Genomic DNA, 19,099 nt, shown 5'->3' on the forward strand with positions numbered 1-19,099 from the left:
CAAATAACAAGTGTTGGAAAATGGAAGATCAGAGATTCACTGCCTATTTGCTTTCTGTTTTTAAAAAAACATTTTTTATTTTCTCTATTTTTAATAATCTTATGTTCCCCTCTTTTGTGGGAATTAAAATAGAAAGCCCAATGCTATTTACCTTCTGTCTTAAAACACCAAGATTGCCAGTAAGGACTTTTAAGTGGAATAAACTCACCAATGGATAAAGAGCCTTTCTATAGAACTTACTATTTGACTCCTGCTGAAACTTCTGTTGACCTGATCTCAGTGGGTGAGGCACAAAGCCCCAGCACACCTCCAGCATCCCTAAGGGATGTGCAGCAACTGGGTCCTTTTCTTTCCTCTTCGGTCCAAAGGTAAAACTTGAAAAAAATGAAAAATCTGTATAAATGGGTACTCATCTAATTCCATTTTCTTCTGCATCTCTTCACATTTTAGAGTAGAAAAAAACAAAGGCAAAAGTAAGAAAAACTTGTGTTAGAAATAATGGTAGCTTTTTCATCTATTAGAGGTATTTCAAATTGCTGTGATATTTATAGGTCTGCGCTCATTACTGTGAGGGACACAGTGAAGAATAAGATTGAGTACCTTCAGTCCTGTGTTACATGTAGATTACATGTATCTTGTGAGAGCTATGAATGAGAGAGGATTTAGAAAGAATTATTTCCTGCTGTAAATGTTTAAAAACAAAAGACATACATATAAATAGCCCTGTTTACCTACCTTCCCATTGTACCTTGGCTGGCTGTATTCACATGGGAGCTATTATTACAAAATACTTAAGGAATATTTGGATTTAAAAGAAGATGGAAAAGACCATGAAAAATGGGATCATTTAGGGAACCAAAATGTGGTATGATATAAACCAGGAAATAATTTGCCAATTTAACACTAATTTTACATATTTGAAAATAGATGGTCTTAATGACCATTTAAAAGATAAATAATGTATTTGTAAATATATATACCTTGTATTTTGTGCTTAAGTTCATTTGGGACATACAGAGTTAGGTAGGGTTTTTTTTTTTTTTTTTTTAAGTTTATTTGTTTTGAGAGAGCGAGCACGTGCACGCACATGAGTGGGGGGGAGGGGCAGAGAGAGAGGGAGAGAGAGAATCCCAAGCATGCGGTGCTCTGTCAGCGCAGAGCTGGACACACGGGGATCAGTCTCACAAACCCATGAGATCATGACCTGTGCCGAAATCAAGTCGGATGCCTAACCAAGTGAGCCAGCCAGATGCCCCAAGTAGGTTGTTTTTTAATAACAGATCCTTCTGATATACTGTGTGTTATGAATCTCCAAGAGACGACTACATGCAATTCTAAAAATTAATTTGGAGAACCTTGTTTTCTACTGATGAATAAACTATTTCTTAAGGAGTATGATTTCACAAATACTACTTTATATGAAAACAAATTAAGCCTTTTTGGGCTTTTTAAATTATTTATTTTTAAGTAAACTCCACACCCAGCATGGAGCCCAACATGGAGTTTGACTCATGACCCTGAGATTGAGACCTGGGCTGAGATCAAGAGTTGGATGCTTAACCGACTAAGGCACCCAGGCCGCATCCCTGGGCTAACGTTTTGATTAAGGAAGTTGGTTTTGTTTTTTTTGTTTTGTTTGTTTTTGCTTGAGACTTATTACTGATTGATTTATACATCTAAACATTATTTAAATTGAAAAATTAATCTCTGTTCTAATAAGGAGACCAGTGAACTTTCCATTTTAATTTTTGTCAGAGCATACTTCTTATTTATTAGTTTTACCATGATGAATTCTAGAATATAAAAGCTATGTAGTTTGAAATAAAACACTTTAATTAAGGTCTCTAGCTCTAAATAATCCTTGCTAATGAAGAACAGAGTGACATCAGAAATCCCAGATGTATGACAGTCACCAAATTAGTAATATAATCTGTAAAGATAGTATGCTTGGCTACTCCCAGCCTTTGTGGAGGCTTCCCCCTCATTTGCCAGAATTCTTCTGTCAGTGCTAAGGATTGGAAACAATGCATTTCAGCCTTACACGTTTTAGTATAAAGTGCAGCTCTTGCTTTTCTTTCTGTTCACGGTGGATGCTAGTCTGTCTGAGAGAGCCTTATGGCAGAAGTGAGAAGCAAAAGGAAGGGCACCCTTGTTAGACACACTAAATAATTATTTGGAAGGTTTTTTTTATCCTTATAATGTACCTACACGTTGAGGTGGGGAAATCTGGACACATATGCTTAAATTCTGGTGAATTGATTGGCTCAGAGCAATAGAGTGTTTAAAATAACACTTTTTACGTTTCCTCATTTGAGCTGAAAGGGCTTCGCAGATTACCACATCCTCTGCAATAGGTAGGTAAAGCTTTTTCTAACAATCCTGTAGAACAGAAAAAAGTTAATACTAGAATTCGTTTCCATTGCTACATTATTGGAAGAGGTTAGCAAATTGAGGCTCTGACCATATAAATAATAGGTTGGTAGTACCTGATTTGCCATATACACTGAAATTACTGCCAACTAACTGCTGTAATCTGAAATTGCAGAAGTGCTTTTAATGCTCATTTTAAATGCAGTTTTTATATACACTGCAGTATATTAATACACAAATTAGTGTCAATTTCATGAATAATGTGTTCTCACAGAGTCTGCTGATCATGCTTCTGTTTTTCTTGTTTTCACTGTATGGTTTCAATCTTATTTTTTCAGTTGGCCGTAAACCAAAGACCCAGCAATCACCAATTTCCAATGGGTCTCCTGAGTTAGGTATAAAGAAGAAACCCAGAGAAGGCAAAGGTAATTTGGGGAGGGCTGTTTTGGAGGTGAGATGATTTTTTTTTTTTTTCAGTCGACATTTCTGCATTTGTAAGAAAATTATTTCTAGTACAAGCAGAAGTACAGTCTTTGGTAGTAGTTCTTAATCAGGGATGTATGAGCATCACCTGGGGAGCTTTTGTAATTTGTACCCAGTCCCTACCCCACTGAAACTCTGTAGCCATAGATAGGCTATGGGGGAGTAAAAGGCAGTAGGTAGGCATTTATGTTTGGGAAAGGTTGTCTTAAGTGCAGTCTTTGAGGGAGAGAGAATCCCAAACAGACTCTGCATCCTCAGCACAGAGCCCAGTGCAGGGCTCAAACTCGCGAACCGTGAGCTCACGACCTGAGCTGAAATCAAGAGTCGGAGCTTAACTGACTGAGCCACTCAGGTGCCCCTTACGTGCAGTCTTATGCACACCCTTCTTAAGGGTCATTGTTCTTGATGGGGAGGTATGTGTAACAGCACTCATCCTCACACAGAGCCACTCAGAATTGAAAGAGTTTATAATGAAGACTTATTTCGGATACATCATTTTTAACTGATAGAGGTAATGCAAGAATTCCCAAGGCAAACTGGATTTAATTTCCTACTCAACCAATGTCAGTCCTGTCAGGAGTCAGAACAAAAACTTACCATATTTTTGCTTTAGAGTTGGCATATTTTCGTCAAAAACAAACTTTAACAAGACTTCTACATTCTGTTGTCTTAATATGTTAAGTAAGTTGATTTCAGGTAATTTTAATCATGGTTTTAGGTGTGTTCTGATTATCTGATAACCACAATTTCTCACTTTCACGAATGTTTTCAGATCTATATTTAATAGCTGGATATATTTTGGTTTAATACATTCAAGTTTATTCCATCTTCAACAGGTGGTTTTACATCTAATTTTAAATAATTAAAGCAAAACTTAAGTCTCTAGTAAAAAAAAAAAAAGTTCTCTAATAAGTTTGCCAGGAAATAAAGGCAAAAAAAAAAATCCGTTACAAATCAAGTTACGTTGAAATGTTATTTATTCAGGAACCAATAATAATTCAATTTAGGATGGATTTAGGATACTTATTTCCTTGTCTGTCTTTGGTCATTTTACATTTCTAACATCTTAGGTTTTATCTTTTAATTTATGTTGTATACAATTATTACTGTTTTTAAAATAATTCCCATCATCAGCAGTCTCCTGTACTCAAAGACCTTATGCTTAACACTGGAGAAAACCTTTGTGATGACCTGTTTTTGCCAGTCAGAATCACTTTTTGTTAAAATTCCCATATTGTGTTATTAAACTTGAGGCAGCATGGTAAATGTGAAGATAAAAGATTAAAAATCAGTCAGGAGCACCTGGCTGGCTCAGTTGGTAGAGCATGTGACTCTTGATCATGGGATTGTAAGTTTGAGTCCCACACTGGGTGTAGAGATTACTTAAAAATAAAATCTTGAGGGGCGCCTGGGTGGCTCAGTCGGTTAAGCGTCTGACTTCGGCTCAGGTCATGATCTCGCGGTTTGAGTTCGAGCCCCGCGTCAGGCTCTGTGCTGACCGCTCAGAGCCTGGAGCCTGCTTCGGATTCTGTGTCTCCCTCTCTCTCCGCCCACCCCTGCTTGTGCTCTCTCTCCGTCTTCCAAAAATGAATAAACACTAAAAAAATTTTTTTAAATAAAAATAAAATTTTAAGGGGTGCCTGGGTGACTTTGTTGGTTAAATGTCCAACTTCAGCTCAGGTCTTGATCTCACAGTTTGTGGGTTTGAGCCCTGCATCAGGTTCTGCACTGACAGCTCAGAGCCTGGAGCCTGCTTCAGATTCTGTTCCTGTCTCTCAAAAATAAACATTAAAAAAAGATAAATATAAAAACTTTAAGAAGTTCAGTGTTTCCTCTGTAAAATGTCATTGTAAATGCTGACAGTATGTCAGAGGCTTAATGAACTACCTTGTCTGATAAAGTCTTCCCTTTCCAAATTGTTTTCCTTAAAATGAGATGAAGACTTTTAAGTTTTAACTTGTGGTTGGGAACTGGGGTGGAGTGGTACCTAAAGGTAACCTGAGGAACGTTAAGAGTCTAGTTCAACAAACATGGATGCACTCAAATCCCTACCATATAAAAGGCATTGTCTGTTATTCAAACATTTTTTTACAGAGTAAGTTCTCTGCACTTTTACTATATCCACTTCTGGGGCTTTTCACAAAGAAAATAAAAATGTCCCAAGTACTCATCTTGATGTGGTTGAAGGTTACCTATAGTTTATACATGTTGATGCTGGTGCAGTGGGGTTTCAGAGCCATAAATATAACCTTGTAAAGTTGAAGGTTAATCTTTTCAAGTCAAGAGATCCACACTGGTCTCAACTATGGCTTAATAAATTTATTGACTTTTCAGAGAATTCCAGAATGAAAATGAAATGCCTGAGGAAGAGCATCAGCATTTAGATTGAGTAGCAGTGGCTTAATTTGGAAGCCTCCTACCCTTAAAGGTTCTTCTCATGAAGGCTGTAATTTGGATCTAGATTTAATGAAAGTAAGGGGATAGTGAGTAGGAGCCTAGAGATGACCCAGTGACTCAGTGGTGGTGTGTGTAATTTTCTTCTTCTCAGTGTTCTTTTCTGTTCTTTGATCAACTTAAGAACCTCTGGCCCTAGAGGCTTATGAGGGGAATAAAAGAAAGTCAGCAGCCTGAAAAGCCTGATCTTCTTATAAACACTGTCCATCCACTACTTGTCCGCCCTCAAGAGTTCTCCAAAGGGGAAAAAAAAATTGACTCTTCTTTGGGGGATTAAGTTCTTTACCTTACCTACCCAGTTTCTCTCCTTTTCCTCTATGCACATCTTAGTCATTTTCCAAGTCTTCATGCTTTACTGATCCACTTTATTTTCATTCCTGAAACCCCAGAAACTTTGTCAATCATTTGGAATATAATTATGTATTGCCTTGTGATAGATCTTAGGTCATTTCAAACCATTACTTCTTTTTTGTATTGTTGTTAACTTGTCATTTACTTTTTCCCCCTTCCCGACTAGATTGTAAATTCCTTGAAGGACCACGTTTTAAATGCTCTTTTGTGTCCTACTACGTAGTGTGTGATGAATAAGTATTTTACTCTGCAGAAATATCCCATTTTCAAATTTTGTTAGTATGTGATCAAATGTTGTATATAGTTAACATTTGATGAATACTTGACAGTTAAAGGAAATGCTAGAAATACTACTTAGTATTTCTATTTAAGGAGTTCATATTTTAAGACTGAAGCACAAATGTATTTACTAACTGAATTGTTTGTGTATAATGAAATTCTAATATACTGCTTATCTTCACTGAATCGGGTATCATCAGTAGAAAGAGATTAGCAGTTAAGGAAAAAAAAAAAAACAACAACCCTATTTTTAGAGGCAGTAGCTCTCATTCATTGATAATCAAATCCACATTGACTGGTAGTCCAGAGGATAGTGATAAAAGAATGTTTAAAGGGTCATGGGTAATTTATACTTTATAAGACATGTACTTCAGAGTTCATGCATAAAGGTGAACCAAAGAAAAATACGTTTCGGGGAGCTTGGCTGGCTTAGGCAGTGGAGCGTGCGACTCCTGATCTCGGGGTTGTGGGTTTGAGCCTCATGTTGGGTGTGCCATTATATAGTATATAGTATAGATCTTATAAAAGTATATATATAGATCTTATAAAAAGATCCTTGGACTAATGTCTAAAAGTTTTGCATATTTCATTGTGTACTACTTGCCTTTTCAGTAAATAAGTGCCTTTTGATGAATTTTGATCATGGAATTTGGGCTTATATGATAAACATACTGGTGCATATTTATTCGTGGTTTAAATCTGTAAATTAATAAATTAGATTAAATTAGATTATGTTTAATTCAGGTTCACTTTGTGCTATGCATTATGCATTTGCCTTTACTGAACTCAAAATTTAGGATAGGGTGATGTATAATAGTACAAAACCCAGGACCTCTATAGGAGTATCATAACTATAAATAGGATATTATTTTTGAAAACCGGCAAACAAGTATATGTAGAACTTTTATAATGAAAGATAGTTTATATGTAATTGGGCGACACAATTTGACACTGTATAAGTGATTGCTCATATAGTCAAGTACTTATTGAGAGACTCTTAGTACATTTGTTTTACCAGTAGTAAATGAATTTTTATTCAGCATAATTAAATATTTGCTTTTAATTATATTAAAGAATTTTTCACCAATGTCTTATCACTTTTTCAAAGGAAACACAACCTATTTGTGGGAGTTTCTCTTAGATCTACTTCAAGATAAAAATACTTGTCCTCGGTATATTAAGTGGACTCAGAGAGAAAAAGGCATATTCAAGCTTGTGGATTCCAAGGCTGTCTCTAAGCTTTGGGGGAAGCATAAGAATAAGCCAGATATGAACTATGAAACTATGGGACGAGCTCTGAGGTAAGAACACAAGAGTGAATTTTTAAACAAAACGTAATACCTCTGAACATTGTCTTAGTGGTTTAAAAAGAGCTCTAAAAGCCCCTTATTATAACAATTTGGGGGATATTCTAGAGCAGTTTCTTGGATTTGGAGGTAGATAGAGAGAAAGATTTTGGTCTAGATGTCTAAAATTTCAGCATCACTGGAAACCCATCTTTTCAGAAAAATGTGCTTAATTTTAGGACCATTCTTTAATAGAAAAGTTGAAGACCTTTAAGAAAATTAAACGCAAACAAAACGATTTCCAAATCGTTAATTTACTTTTTAGTTCCTGTGAATTTGTTACAATGGATTTATCTTAATATGAAAATTTCCCCTAAGTTTTGTCAATTTGGGAAACTCATAAAACTTTTTAGCATACATGCCTTCTTGTAATTAGGGGTGTTTGTAAATGGACATAAAGTTTACGTGACAGTATTCACATACTCCACAGATTCAGCCTTTTAAAGGAGCTCCTTCTGGTCTCTAACAGGAACAAGTGAATGTTTCTGTTACTATTCATTCTACATGGTGTTTCTTGGGGGGTAAAAAAATGTAATGCACTTGATTCATGTAGTACTGTTTCCCTTACAGATATTATTACCAAAGGGGTATTCTTGCAAAGGTTGAAGGACAGAGGCTTGTATATCAGTTCAAGGATATGCCCAAAAACATAGTGGTCATAGACGACGACAAAAGTGAAACTTGTAATGAAGACTTAGCAGCAGCTACTGATGAAAAATCATTAGAACGAGTGTCACTGTCTGCAGAGAGTCTCCTAAAAGCAGCAACCTCTGTTCGTGGTGGAAAAAACTCCTCTCTAAACTGCTCCAGAGCAGAGAAGGGTGTAGCTAGAGTTGTGAATATCACTTCCCCTGGTCACGATGCTCCATCCAGGTCCCCTACTACTACCACATCTGTGTCAGCAACGGCAGCTCCAAGGTCAGTGAAGGAAACCATTACTCGTATTTATTTTAGAAAGTGCCTTAGCAAAAATATGTCCCCTTTTTAATGTTAGCAGCCTAAGAACCCACTGTCATCAAGACTTGGAAAATTGCCTGATCTTTTTTAAATGTATTTTGTTGCTGTTAAAGTAGATGTCTCAACTAACTTGACTCGGTTTTTATGGTTTTGTAGATGGAACTTAGTGTGGGCTTTTGTTTTTAAAATGTATTTATTTCATGGTATTTTATACTGTAAATTGTCAGTACACCTGTAGAGTTTGAGAGCAATAGTTTTGTACATTTTAGATTTGCATTCATCTTTTTGCTCAAGAAACCTATTGTCTAACATTAAATCAATTTTTTTAATCTCCTAGGACAGTTCGTGTCGCAATGCAAGTACCTGTTGTAATGACATCGTTGGGTCAGAAAATTTCAACTGTGGCAGTTCAGTCAGTTAATGCAGGTGCACCGTTAATAACCAGCACTAGTCCAACAACAGCAACCTCTCCAAAGGTAGTTATTCAGACAATCCCTACTGTGATGCCAGCCTCTTCTGAAAATGGAGACAAAATCACCATGCAGCCTGCCAAAATTATTACCATCCCAGCTACACAACTTGCACAGTGTCAACTTCAGACAAAGTCAAATCTGACTGGATCGGGAAGCATTAACATTGTTGGAACCCCGCTGGCTGTGAGAGCACTTACTCCTGTTTCCATAGCCCATGGTACACCTGTAATGAGACTATCGGTGCCTACTCAGCAGGCATCTGGCCAGACTCCTCCCCGAGTTATCAGTGCGGTCATAAAAGGGCCAGAGGTAAAATCAGAAGCAGTGGCAAAAAAGCAGGAACATGACGTGAAAACTTTGCAGCTGGTACAAGAAGAAAAACCAGCAGATGGAAATAAGACAGTGACCCACGTAGTGGTTGTCAGTGCACCTTCAGCTATTGCCCTTCCCGTAACTATGAAAACGGAAGGACTAGTGACGTGTGAGAAATAAAACAGCAGCCCTACCACGGACTTAAGACTGTTAGTGATAGTACTAACATAAATACTTGCAAGGGAGGTCATCAAGAAGAGTCAAAAGAAGACTTTAAAACATTTTTAATGCATATAAGAAAACAATCAAACTTACTGGAAGTAAATTACCTATCCCATGTTTCAGTGGGAAATGAACTACATACGGAGATGCTGACAGAAAACTGCCTCTTACAGTAGGAAACAACTGAACCCATCAATAAGGAAAAGGATTGAAAAGGGACCAAGCAACTCACTACAATATCAAGTTACACTAAGACTTGGAACACTAACATTCTGTAAGAGGTTATATAGTTTTCAGTGGGGAGGGGTTGGGATGGGTGATCTCATTGTTACATACAGCAATTTTTGATGCATTTTATATGCATACCAGCAATTATTACTGTGTTCACACAGAACTCACTTAACTGGTGCTACGTGAAGACTGCTAATATAGGTATTTTAGAATGTGAATTGAAAATGGATCCAAAAGCTTTTCAGAAAGATAGCAAAAAAGATCTAGTGCGATTTTTTTTTTTTATATCATATAGCTTAAGCTGATTTAAAACAAAGGCCTTAGACTAATTTTCAGTTTTCTTTATCGAAATAAGCTAATGGCTTGTTTGTGTAAAGCTTTTTTATTAAAAGAAAAATTTTAAAAATCTTGTACCTAGCACAGTATTGTTATAGAATTTACATGTAACATTTTATATGGTAGTTTAAGTCTGTCAGTTTCCTAATTGTGGACAAATTAACAGTTGCTCTGGCCTTTTGCTGTAACCTGCCTGTGTCACTCACTTAGCCCTGGCATCTGTGCAGACATATCAGTTCCAGTTCTACTGTCACTTGGAAGTTCAGGCTCAGCATGAATTTTTGTCAGGTAGCTCTAATACCTGGTGTTTTTGTTTTTTTCCTTCCTTTCTTTTCTTTCTTTCTTTTCTTTTTTTTTAGTTGAAGTTTAAGAGGGAAAGTACCAGTGTTCAGATTTGAACTATAATAGTTTGTATATTCAACATTTGAAGTATATTCTATTTTGTTGTACTCTTGTTTCAAAGTGTATTCAAGTAGGTTTTCTGAAATATAGAAATGAAATTTATGTTGTGGTTTGGTGTCTGGTGATATTTATAATATTCAAAAGCTAGTATAGAGACACTGTTTTAGTTAAGTAGTAGAAGTCTTATTTCTCCTTCCCAACTACCGTGTGAAGAAATATTCCTTCTGTTTTGTTTCATTACATTAATATTTGCAAGTATCTGCATGTTGCCACTTAATTTCTAATTACTGTCATGAACTATAATGTTCTACTTACCGTGATGAGTTTATTATTTTAATGTTGGCCACACGTAAAGAATTTCTATTTCAAATCAGACCAGTTATTTCTCAAACAGACCTTTTGAGGGTTAGGATGAACAAGGAATACTCTTGCCCTTTTGCAAATTAGGAAACGGAGGTAGGTACCAGAGGGATTACAGGAGTTTCCTAATTTCACACCAAACTAGGTCCTAGGACTCCACATCTTCATGTTCTTTCTACTACAAAGAAAAGTTGTCTATTTTTACATCTTTTAGAAATTTAAATAAACTGATACTTAATATTTTGTGGCCTTTAATTGTGCTTTTGATCAGATACTACTTAGGTCAACAAAGATTTTTTATAACCAAACCCTTTGTAAGCATTGATCTTTTCCATAAATATACCTGATGGTACTTTTTTTTTTTAAATTTTTTTAACGTTTATTTTTGAGACAGAGAGAGACAGAGCATGAACGGGGGAGGGTCAGAGAGAGAGAGAGAGAGGGAGACACAGAATCGGAAACAGGCTCCAGGCTCTGAGCTGTCAGCACAGAGCCCGATGCGGGGCTCGAACTCACGGACTGCGAGATCGTGACCTGAGCCGAAGTCGGACGCTTACCTGACTGAGCCACCCAGGCGCCCCTACCTGATGGTACTTTTTAATAAAAGCTGAAAGAAAAACTCGCTTCTTATCCCATTTGGGAGTTAAGCTCAAATTCTGCCTACTTTTAAAACATTTCCTAAGTATTTCAGTTTTCTTTGGCACTTTCTTTTTTGCACTATAGTTTCATTTGTTGAGTCCTATCTTCTATATTTTTTGAGGGCAAAGAGTACATATATAGCTTATACCATACGTTCACCACTCCCAAAGTGCTAAGCATATTGGACACTCAGACACGTATTGGTTTTGGTAACACATTTGCTAAGAATCTAAGTCGCGTACTGTGAATGACAGATAAGACTTAAATTTTCAATGAATAATATACCCCCCTCCCTGCTATATTATTAATTGGTTCTAACTGGGTCAAACCAGAACTACCTAGCTTATCTCTACCATTCTGCCTAGACATTTTTCTAGCTCTCAGAACAAGTACACCTAAGGTCTAGATCTGAAAACCTGTATGTAGACAGTATTACTGATCAGAGTGTTTCTGCTGATTAAAATCACCAGTGGTATGGCTTTTAATCTCAACCCTTCCAAACTGTAAACCACTGTAACTTACATTTGTTTTTTGTGTCTGGCGTATTGAGGAACCACATAACAATAGCTTGATGCCACTATGTTTTCCAGCCTCACTAGGGCTTTTGAACAATAATGAGCAGTCTGTCGTGAGCTGTGAACTCCCTCCATATCTGGATCCTTTGCTTTAAGAGTATCTACTTACACGGGCATCCTTCCTCACCCACCTGTTTCAAGGAGGCGGCAGGTGTGCCCTCCTCCTGGACTCTGCCTCTCCTCTCCTTTCACACCTCCTTGGTCTCCTTGTTCCAGCAGTTTAATAGCCTATCATTCTGTCTCTTTTTCTTCAGTGGCTGAATTCTGGCTTAGAAACAGTTCTCACTGAGGTCCAATAATACAGTAGTAAAATCAAACAGACACTTCATTTTTTTCATGTGACCTTGTGCCTTAGCCTGCTTCTTAAAAATTCTCTTTTGGTTTTCCATGACAACCTTCTACCTGACCAGTCAGTCTTCTTAGTCTGCTTTGCTGTCCTTCAGTTTTCCCATTTAATGTTAACACTAAGGTTCTGTCAATGGGGCTCTTTTCTTCAGAGTAGTTGTAAGAATTAAATGAATTAATTTGTTAGAGTCAGTGCCTGGCATCTAGCAAGCACTCTAGTAAGTGCTTACTATTATGATTTTACTTCAACTGAATTGTAAGATAATTTCATCCATGCCGGTTTTTACTGCCAAATGTGTTCTGGCCTAGAGTTTTCAGGCTCAGTTGGGTTTATCTAAATGCCTACGATTTACTCCTTGAATGTCCAGCTGAGCTCTGTTCTGAAATCTGTTCTCAGCTCAGTAAATGACATAACCAGCAGCCCATTACTCAGGCCAGAAGAAACCATTCTAGACACCTTACTTCCTACCTCCAGCCATTCACCAAATCCTCTTGACAGTACCTTGTAAGTAGCTTCCTTTCCCATCCTCCCTACCTTTACTGCTCATCTTGCCAAGCCTCTCTGTAGTCCATTTCTCTTGCTACTGCTTTAAATTCTTCAATGGCATCTCTTCCTGAAAACATAAAAGTTTAAAGCAGAACATTTAAGTCCTTTGATCTGGCCTCTGCCTACCTTCCCAAGCCTTATTCTCTTGCTTCTCTTTTGGTCATCTCTGGACTATAAACTTTCCAGGCACCCGTACCTCACTAGGCCCTTCCACAGATGGCTGCTCTCTAGACCTCCCTCTGCATTCACCCACATAGGAGTTCACTTTATTTATGGAGTTAGAAGTGACAGATATCAAAATAAAAATCTCTGAAATAGGCTGGGAAACCACCCAGGTTGGGAAGTGGTCTACTCTGAGTGAATTCTGAGGATAAAGACAGAAATGTGTAACGTATATAAAGACCAGGGATAGGGGACAGGAAAAAGAATAAGCAGTGGGAATGAAAGATGGTTCACAGAGAATTAAAAGGACGGATGAGGGAACATTTCCAGATACGGTGGGCAACACTATCAAGTGTAGCAGAAAGGGCTAAGCATAGGTGGCCAAAGAAAAAGCCAGAGATTGTTGATACAGTAAAAATAAAAGGGCAGTTCTAGTAGGCGGTGGCCTTGAAGGCAGAAAATAAGGGATGGGGCACCTGAGACGTTACCAGTGGCCTCCCTCTGACAACCTGGCAATTACTTCACTACAGAGAAGGCATCTCTGATCACTGTATATAAATCAGTCGTGTGTAATAATTAGACTTACACAGGAAGACAATTTTACTGTCTCTGGGGTTATTTACAGAGTATCCTATGCTACTTTTACTTGAAGTCACCTGGCCTACTCCGAGGGCATGGACACAGCACATTGTTTTGGGGAGGCAAGAATAACCCTACTTTATTTTAGTTCCATAGCTGTCACTGTAACTTTTCCCTGTATTACAGCTTTTAACTATTCACAACCCAAGCCCTCTGTGGTTGTGATTTATTTGTACTTCAGCCCCTATGTTACAATCACCATACAATCTCCGTAATTAAAACTTACAATCTTCTGTAGGAAGTCGTACACAGTGATACATCCCTAAAGAGAATGAGAAGATACTATGCAACCCTTTGCAAGCGCACTGGTTTGCTTCCTTTGCGCATCACGCCTCCAAAGCCTTGAAAACTCAAGTGCTGCAAGGGAGACTGATCTGATTTGATTTTTATCTACTTCTCGTTTTAAGCAACCGTAACTATCTTTTTGAACACTGCAACTCAGCAGTAACGTTGGGAGTTCAGGACTTAAACACAATATATCGCAACTTCCACAGTGAGAACTTCCAAACAAGACTGTTTAATACTTCTGTATCAAAAACAAAATAAAACTGAACTATAAATAGGCTGTAAAATAACAGGTGTCGTCTTCTCCTAAGATCTTTCTTCCCATCCCCTTATAGTAATATGTTTAACTTTGAGAAAGTGTTGTCTATTTCAGAAGACTTAAGTGACATCATCGCTGTCATAACAGATGAAATACTATTTACATAATCTGCAAATTATTTCTGAGTTACAGGATATTAATTCACTGTAACATGTACCTTTGCTGCCCATTAGAATCACTTGGGAAGACTGAACAATCCTGTTGCCCAGGTAACACTCCATACCAATTCAATTACAACGTATGGCAGTGGGAGCCAGGCATCAGTATTAACTATGTCTAGGAGACTTCATTGTTGCTGCTGGCAAGTTGTATGGATACAATCAAAGAAAGCTTTATATTCAGGGATCTGCTCTATCTGTCCCAAGCTTTTCTAAATGTTCAGTAGAAAAAGGTAGTTTGACATAGGTATATTAAGTATTACAACGGGCTTTTGAGGCACCTGGGTGGCTTAGTCGGTTGAGCGTCCAGTTTCAGCTCAGGTTATGATCTTCCGGTTCATGAGTTCAAGCCCCACATCAGGTTCACTGTTGTCAGCACAAAGCCTGCTTCAAATCCTCTGTCCCCCCTCTCTCTATCCCTCCACCATTTGTGTTCTCTCAAAAATAAATAAAACTTTTTTTTTAAAGTATTAGAAGAGGCTTTTGAAAAGCCTACATACTATATATTTCATCAATTCCAAAGCCTTTCTCATATTTAACAGCTCTTTAATTAAGGTGAGAAAGTCCTACAAAACAGTATATTATGTTAACGTGCCTTGTCCCTTCAAAGAAATTGTTTTGGAAAGCTATATACTAATGCCAACAATGCTACCATTGTTCGAAAAAAAATTTTTTTTTTCCCCTAATTGCTTCCTGGAGCAGGGCCTAAAATTTAAAACATAATTAATAGAGGCAAGTTTTCTGAGGAAGATTTTAGTTTTAGAAACTGCCAAGTCACTTGAGGTAAATAAATTGATGTGAATCAAGCTAGGTAATGCCATATTTGGTTCAAAACGAGATGTGGCTATAAAATTCACAGTACTTTTCTGGAGAGCACCCTAAAACTGGAAATGGAAGCAGTTCCAAAAAGTTGCAAAAATATTTTTTTTTAAAGGGACTTTTTTAAAGTTTATTTAGAGAGAGGGAGAGAATCCAAAGCGGGCTCTGTGCTGTCAGTGCAGAGCTGGATGTGGGGCTCAGACTCACGAACTGTGAGATCATGACCTGAGCCAAAACCAAGAGTCAGAGGCCCCCTGCAAAAACAGTTTTGAGCAGTGTGAATAGAAACTCAAATTTTGTGGAGGTACCAGAGTTCAATGTTTTGAGAAACCTTAGAGATTTTCTGATCTATTGCCTGTGTTACAAAGAAAGACACTAAGGTTTGAAAACAATTGACTCCTCAGTCCTAGTTAGGTTAGTCAGTGGCAGACCTAAAAACAACTTCTCTGCCTCTCAATTCAGTTTTAGCCTCAATCTCCATTCCCTCCCTTCCAAAAAAAAAAGGGGGGGGGGGACGGGTAGGTCAGTTTAGGAATAAGTCTGTACTATCATCTAATGATCCTTACTTTCTCACAAACTAAATCTTAAAACGTTGCAGAATTTTGCTGTGATGCTGTTCTCTTCAGATTTACCAATCTGTGGAAACCAAAATGAGGTGTTGGACATATTCTTGGTGCCCAGTCTCCCATTATCTTTCTTTTCTTAGTTTTTTTTTTTTTTTAATCTTAGAGACGGAGGGGCAGAGAGGGAGAATCCCCAGTAGGCTCCATGCTCAGCACGTAGCCCCACGCAGGGGCTCGATCCCGTGATCCTTGGGATCATGACCTGAGCTAAAATCAAGAGTCGGACACTCAGCCAACTGAGCCACCCAGGTGCCCCATTCCATCATATTTCTTGATGTTTTTACATTATAGATAAGGATTCTGTAATCCTATTTCAACATTCTTGTACACAAATTGTCCACATCTAGAAACCTGAATCTGTTTAATGTAGCAAGGTAATTTATACTCTGCTTTATTACCAAAAGGATTTCAGATAGTTTACATATTCTAAGAACAAGTGAAAGTCAAAAAATAGGTAAAAGAAAAAAGGATGGCAAAAGATGAAAGCATACAGAATACATGTTGTAAAATGTTACACAGTAATTAAAATTCAGCTGTAAGGTTTGGTTTTGAATGTCTTGGAAGCCAAGGCAAAAAAGATGATCAGTAATGAGATTCAAAGAATCCAGTTTACCAGCTGCTTAGAAGCAACTAAGCTTTTCCTAGCATTTTGTCAAGAGGAATCGGGGCGCCTGGGTGGCTAAATCAGTTAAGCGTCTGACTTTGGCTCAGGTCAGGAGCTCACGGTCATGAGTTTGAGCCCCACATGGGGCTCTGTGCTGACAGCTCAGAGCCTGGAGCCTGTTTCCAATCCTGTGTCTCCCTGTCTCTCTGCCCCTTCCCCGCTTGCACCTGTCTCTCTTTCATTCTAAGAAATAAACAACAAACAAAAACGAATGGCCGTGTCTGCATGTCTAATCTTGCATGAGTGTTCTTAGATGTGGGCTTTACACAGAAATCTGGGGAACAAAGGCCTGGAATTGAGAGTATTCTGTTCATCACTCAAAGGCAGATATTTTTTTACTTTACAAATCAAAGTAGGGTTGACATTCTCTCATGAAATTTAAAAACCAGATCACCCACAACCTCACATATGGCTGGAAGAACAATTAGGAAAAAAAACCCTTGCCATTCATTCTATCAACCTCTCACCTATTTGGGGCTTTATTTTCTATTACTGCTGTTAGTTCTGCATTTTCAAACTGAAAGATTACTCTTCTTGGAATAGTAACAGTGGGTTGTTAACAACATCCATGAATATTTTAAGACATCAAGTACAGTGCCCTTCCCTTTCTTGCTCTGAACCTTTGAAGGAACGTTCAGTGACTTACGTGTATAACAATTTACAGTATTGTTTTACAAATACCTCCGATATCTGTGGGGTTGACAGGGCAGGTACAATGCAATACTCTGTAGATGAGAAAACGGAGGCCCTGGAGATGGAGCGGCTCGTCCAGGGCCACGCCGGTCATGTGTCTTCGCTTGGAGCCTGGCCCCTTCTACTTGTTGTTTGTTTTCTCCTCCCCTTGTTTCGTGAGCCCAACTCCAGTCCTCTACCATTCTGGGATCCAGCCACTCTAGATAAAAGCTGGACTGTGCCATATTTTTATACATGTCATTTTAAAAAGCTCTTTCTGCAAGTACATTCGTTTTTTGGATGACTATCCTTGTCTAAAATTGAAATCAATTATGATTATGAACATGTGTTTTTATCTCTTTTTAGAATTTATATCTTGGATATAAGCTTCCTCAAGCCTAAAACACATTATCTAATTATATTCCCTTCACTATTATAAAACCTTGGATGGTTTAAAAATTCGCTCGAATAGAGAATACTTGCATCAATTTCCTCTAGTTTGAAACACTCCAAGTAGCTGTTCTCACTGCTTAAAAAAAAAAAAAAAGCTACCATCAAAGTATGCAAATAGTATTAGATATTCTACTTTTGAACTACTTCGCTGCCATCAGAATAACTGAAATCTAGTCTTTCGGCCACTATTTGGCCTCTGGATCTCGCTTCTGTTCTATACTGCGTATGTACTACAAAGTATTTGACTCAGGTGTTTGACCATTTTTCACTGACCCGATCTCTTCCTCCTCCACCTATCACTTTTCTCTCCAATTGTACTCACTTGGGGCCAAAGGAGCATGTTGGCAGGGGAAAGAAGCACGTACTCTGGAGTCAAGACCTATTAGCTGTCACGTCACTTTGGTCCACGTATTTGATGTTTTACATCCATTTTAAATTAAGAGTAGTTGTAGAAACATTAATAATAAAGAACAGCTGTAAGATCATATATGTAAAGCTCTTAGAGGCAAAGGTGTAAGGAGTTCAAATGTTAGTTTCTTTGTAAGTATACACCACCATGCTTTGCTTGAGTAAATGAGGTGGTCATTCCTATTCCTACCACCTTGTAGAGGGGAATCTACTGAAATAGGGCACGGAGGAGGAAAAAAAATCCATCGCCCCTCATTCTCTCTTCAAATCGGCACAATTTTACCTTCTCTCCGAAGACTCCTACTATGACCACGACTAAAATATTATGTGATATAAAAAGAAAAGCCAAACCAAAAGGTACAGAGGGATGGAATAAGAGAAATTTGTTAAACGGAACATGCTTAAAAATTTAGAATACATTTTAGATTTGTTACTTACCATTCTGCCTTCCGGTTACTCTGATAGTCCGTAAGGCAAAGGTGTCTATAAAGACTTAAAAGGAAGAATAAAATATGAAGTATAATCCAACAAGATTTAATACACTACTAAGAAATTATTTACCTAAATGCTCCCATAATTACATTTTAAATAGACAAATACAAAAGCATCAAACACAAGCATACTGAAGTGTTTAGGCCTCCTGTCACGGTAACTCCACAAGACCACTCATAACGAAGAGTTCCATTATAGGTTTTCCCCCATCTCCTTAATTTATGGGAACATTACAATCACAAAGTGTTTCCATTTTTTTTGTTCATTAGCATTCCCACCAACCCCTAGCCTAACACTCAACCCATCGCCTGTTAATTCATATATTGGTGGACATTTTAAATTCAGACATTATTTTGGCTTTCATACTCATCTGGAATGGTTTGCTTAAGGCTGTCGTGATAGTTTCTCTTCAGGCTGGTGTACTTTGGGGTAGGCAAACTATTTAATGCTGGTACTAGTGAGTATTCTAATCAGTATTCTGTTTCTCAACAGCATAGGATTACCATTATTGAACCAAATGACAGTTGGTATAGATGTTCTTCCTGCTTACCATTCCTTCCAGGCAGCCCTAAGATTTTGTGTGTGCAATGTACTGAAAACCTCATTTGTTTCCAAAGTAGCTCCAATGCAGAACATTTGGGTGAACCATTTTGGGGGACTCCAACCTTGATGCCTAGAGATACTACATAAGCACAGAACAGATGCCTTTCATGTGCAGCTACA

General features: G+C 37.8%; 1 protein-coding gene across 14 annotated transcripts in view; it reads left to right on the plus strand.

Moving 5' to 3' along the window:
- Window positions 1-10,819, plus strand: part of ELF2 (E74 like ETS transcription factor 2) — a 95,017-nt gene extending 84,198 nt beyond the window's left edge. For 6 of the 14 annotated variants that reach the window (XM_086704204.1, XM_086704205.1, XM_086704213.1 and 3 more), the window contains 5 exons: window positions 2,316-2,354; window positions 2,709-2,795; window positions 7,046-7,238; window positions 7,854-8,201; window positions 8,578-10,819. In XM_086704204.1, the coding sequence (XP_086560330.1) occupies window positions 2,316-2,354; window positions 2,709-2,795; window positions 7,046-7,238; window positions 7,854-8,201; window positions 8,578-9,205 (1,295 nt within the window). In that variant the 3' untranslated portion in view covers window positions 9,206-10,819. The remainder of the gene's footprint in view (window positions 1-2,315; window positions 2,355-2,708; window positions 2,796-7,045; window positions 7,239-7,853; window positions 8,202-8,577) is intronic. The other 8 variants (XM_086704206.1, XM_086704207.1, XM_025921462.2 and 5 more) reach the window with 2 other exon arrangements.
- Window positions 10,820-19,099: the final 8,280 nt, after the last annotated feature.

This window comes from Puma concolor, chromosome B1 (genome assembly GCF_028749965.1).
Source record: "Puma concolor isolate L17-30 chromosome B1, mPumCon1.1.hap2, whole genome shotgun sequence".
NCBI classification, from domain to species: Eukaryota; Metazoa; Chordata; class Mammalia; order Carnivora; family Felidae; genus Puma; species Puma concolor.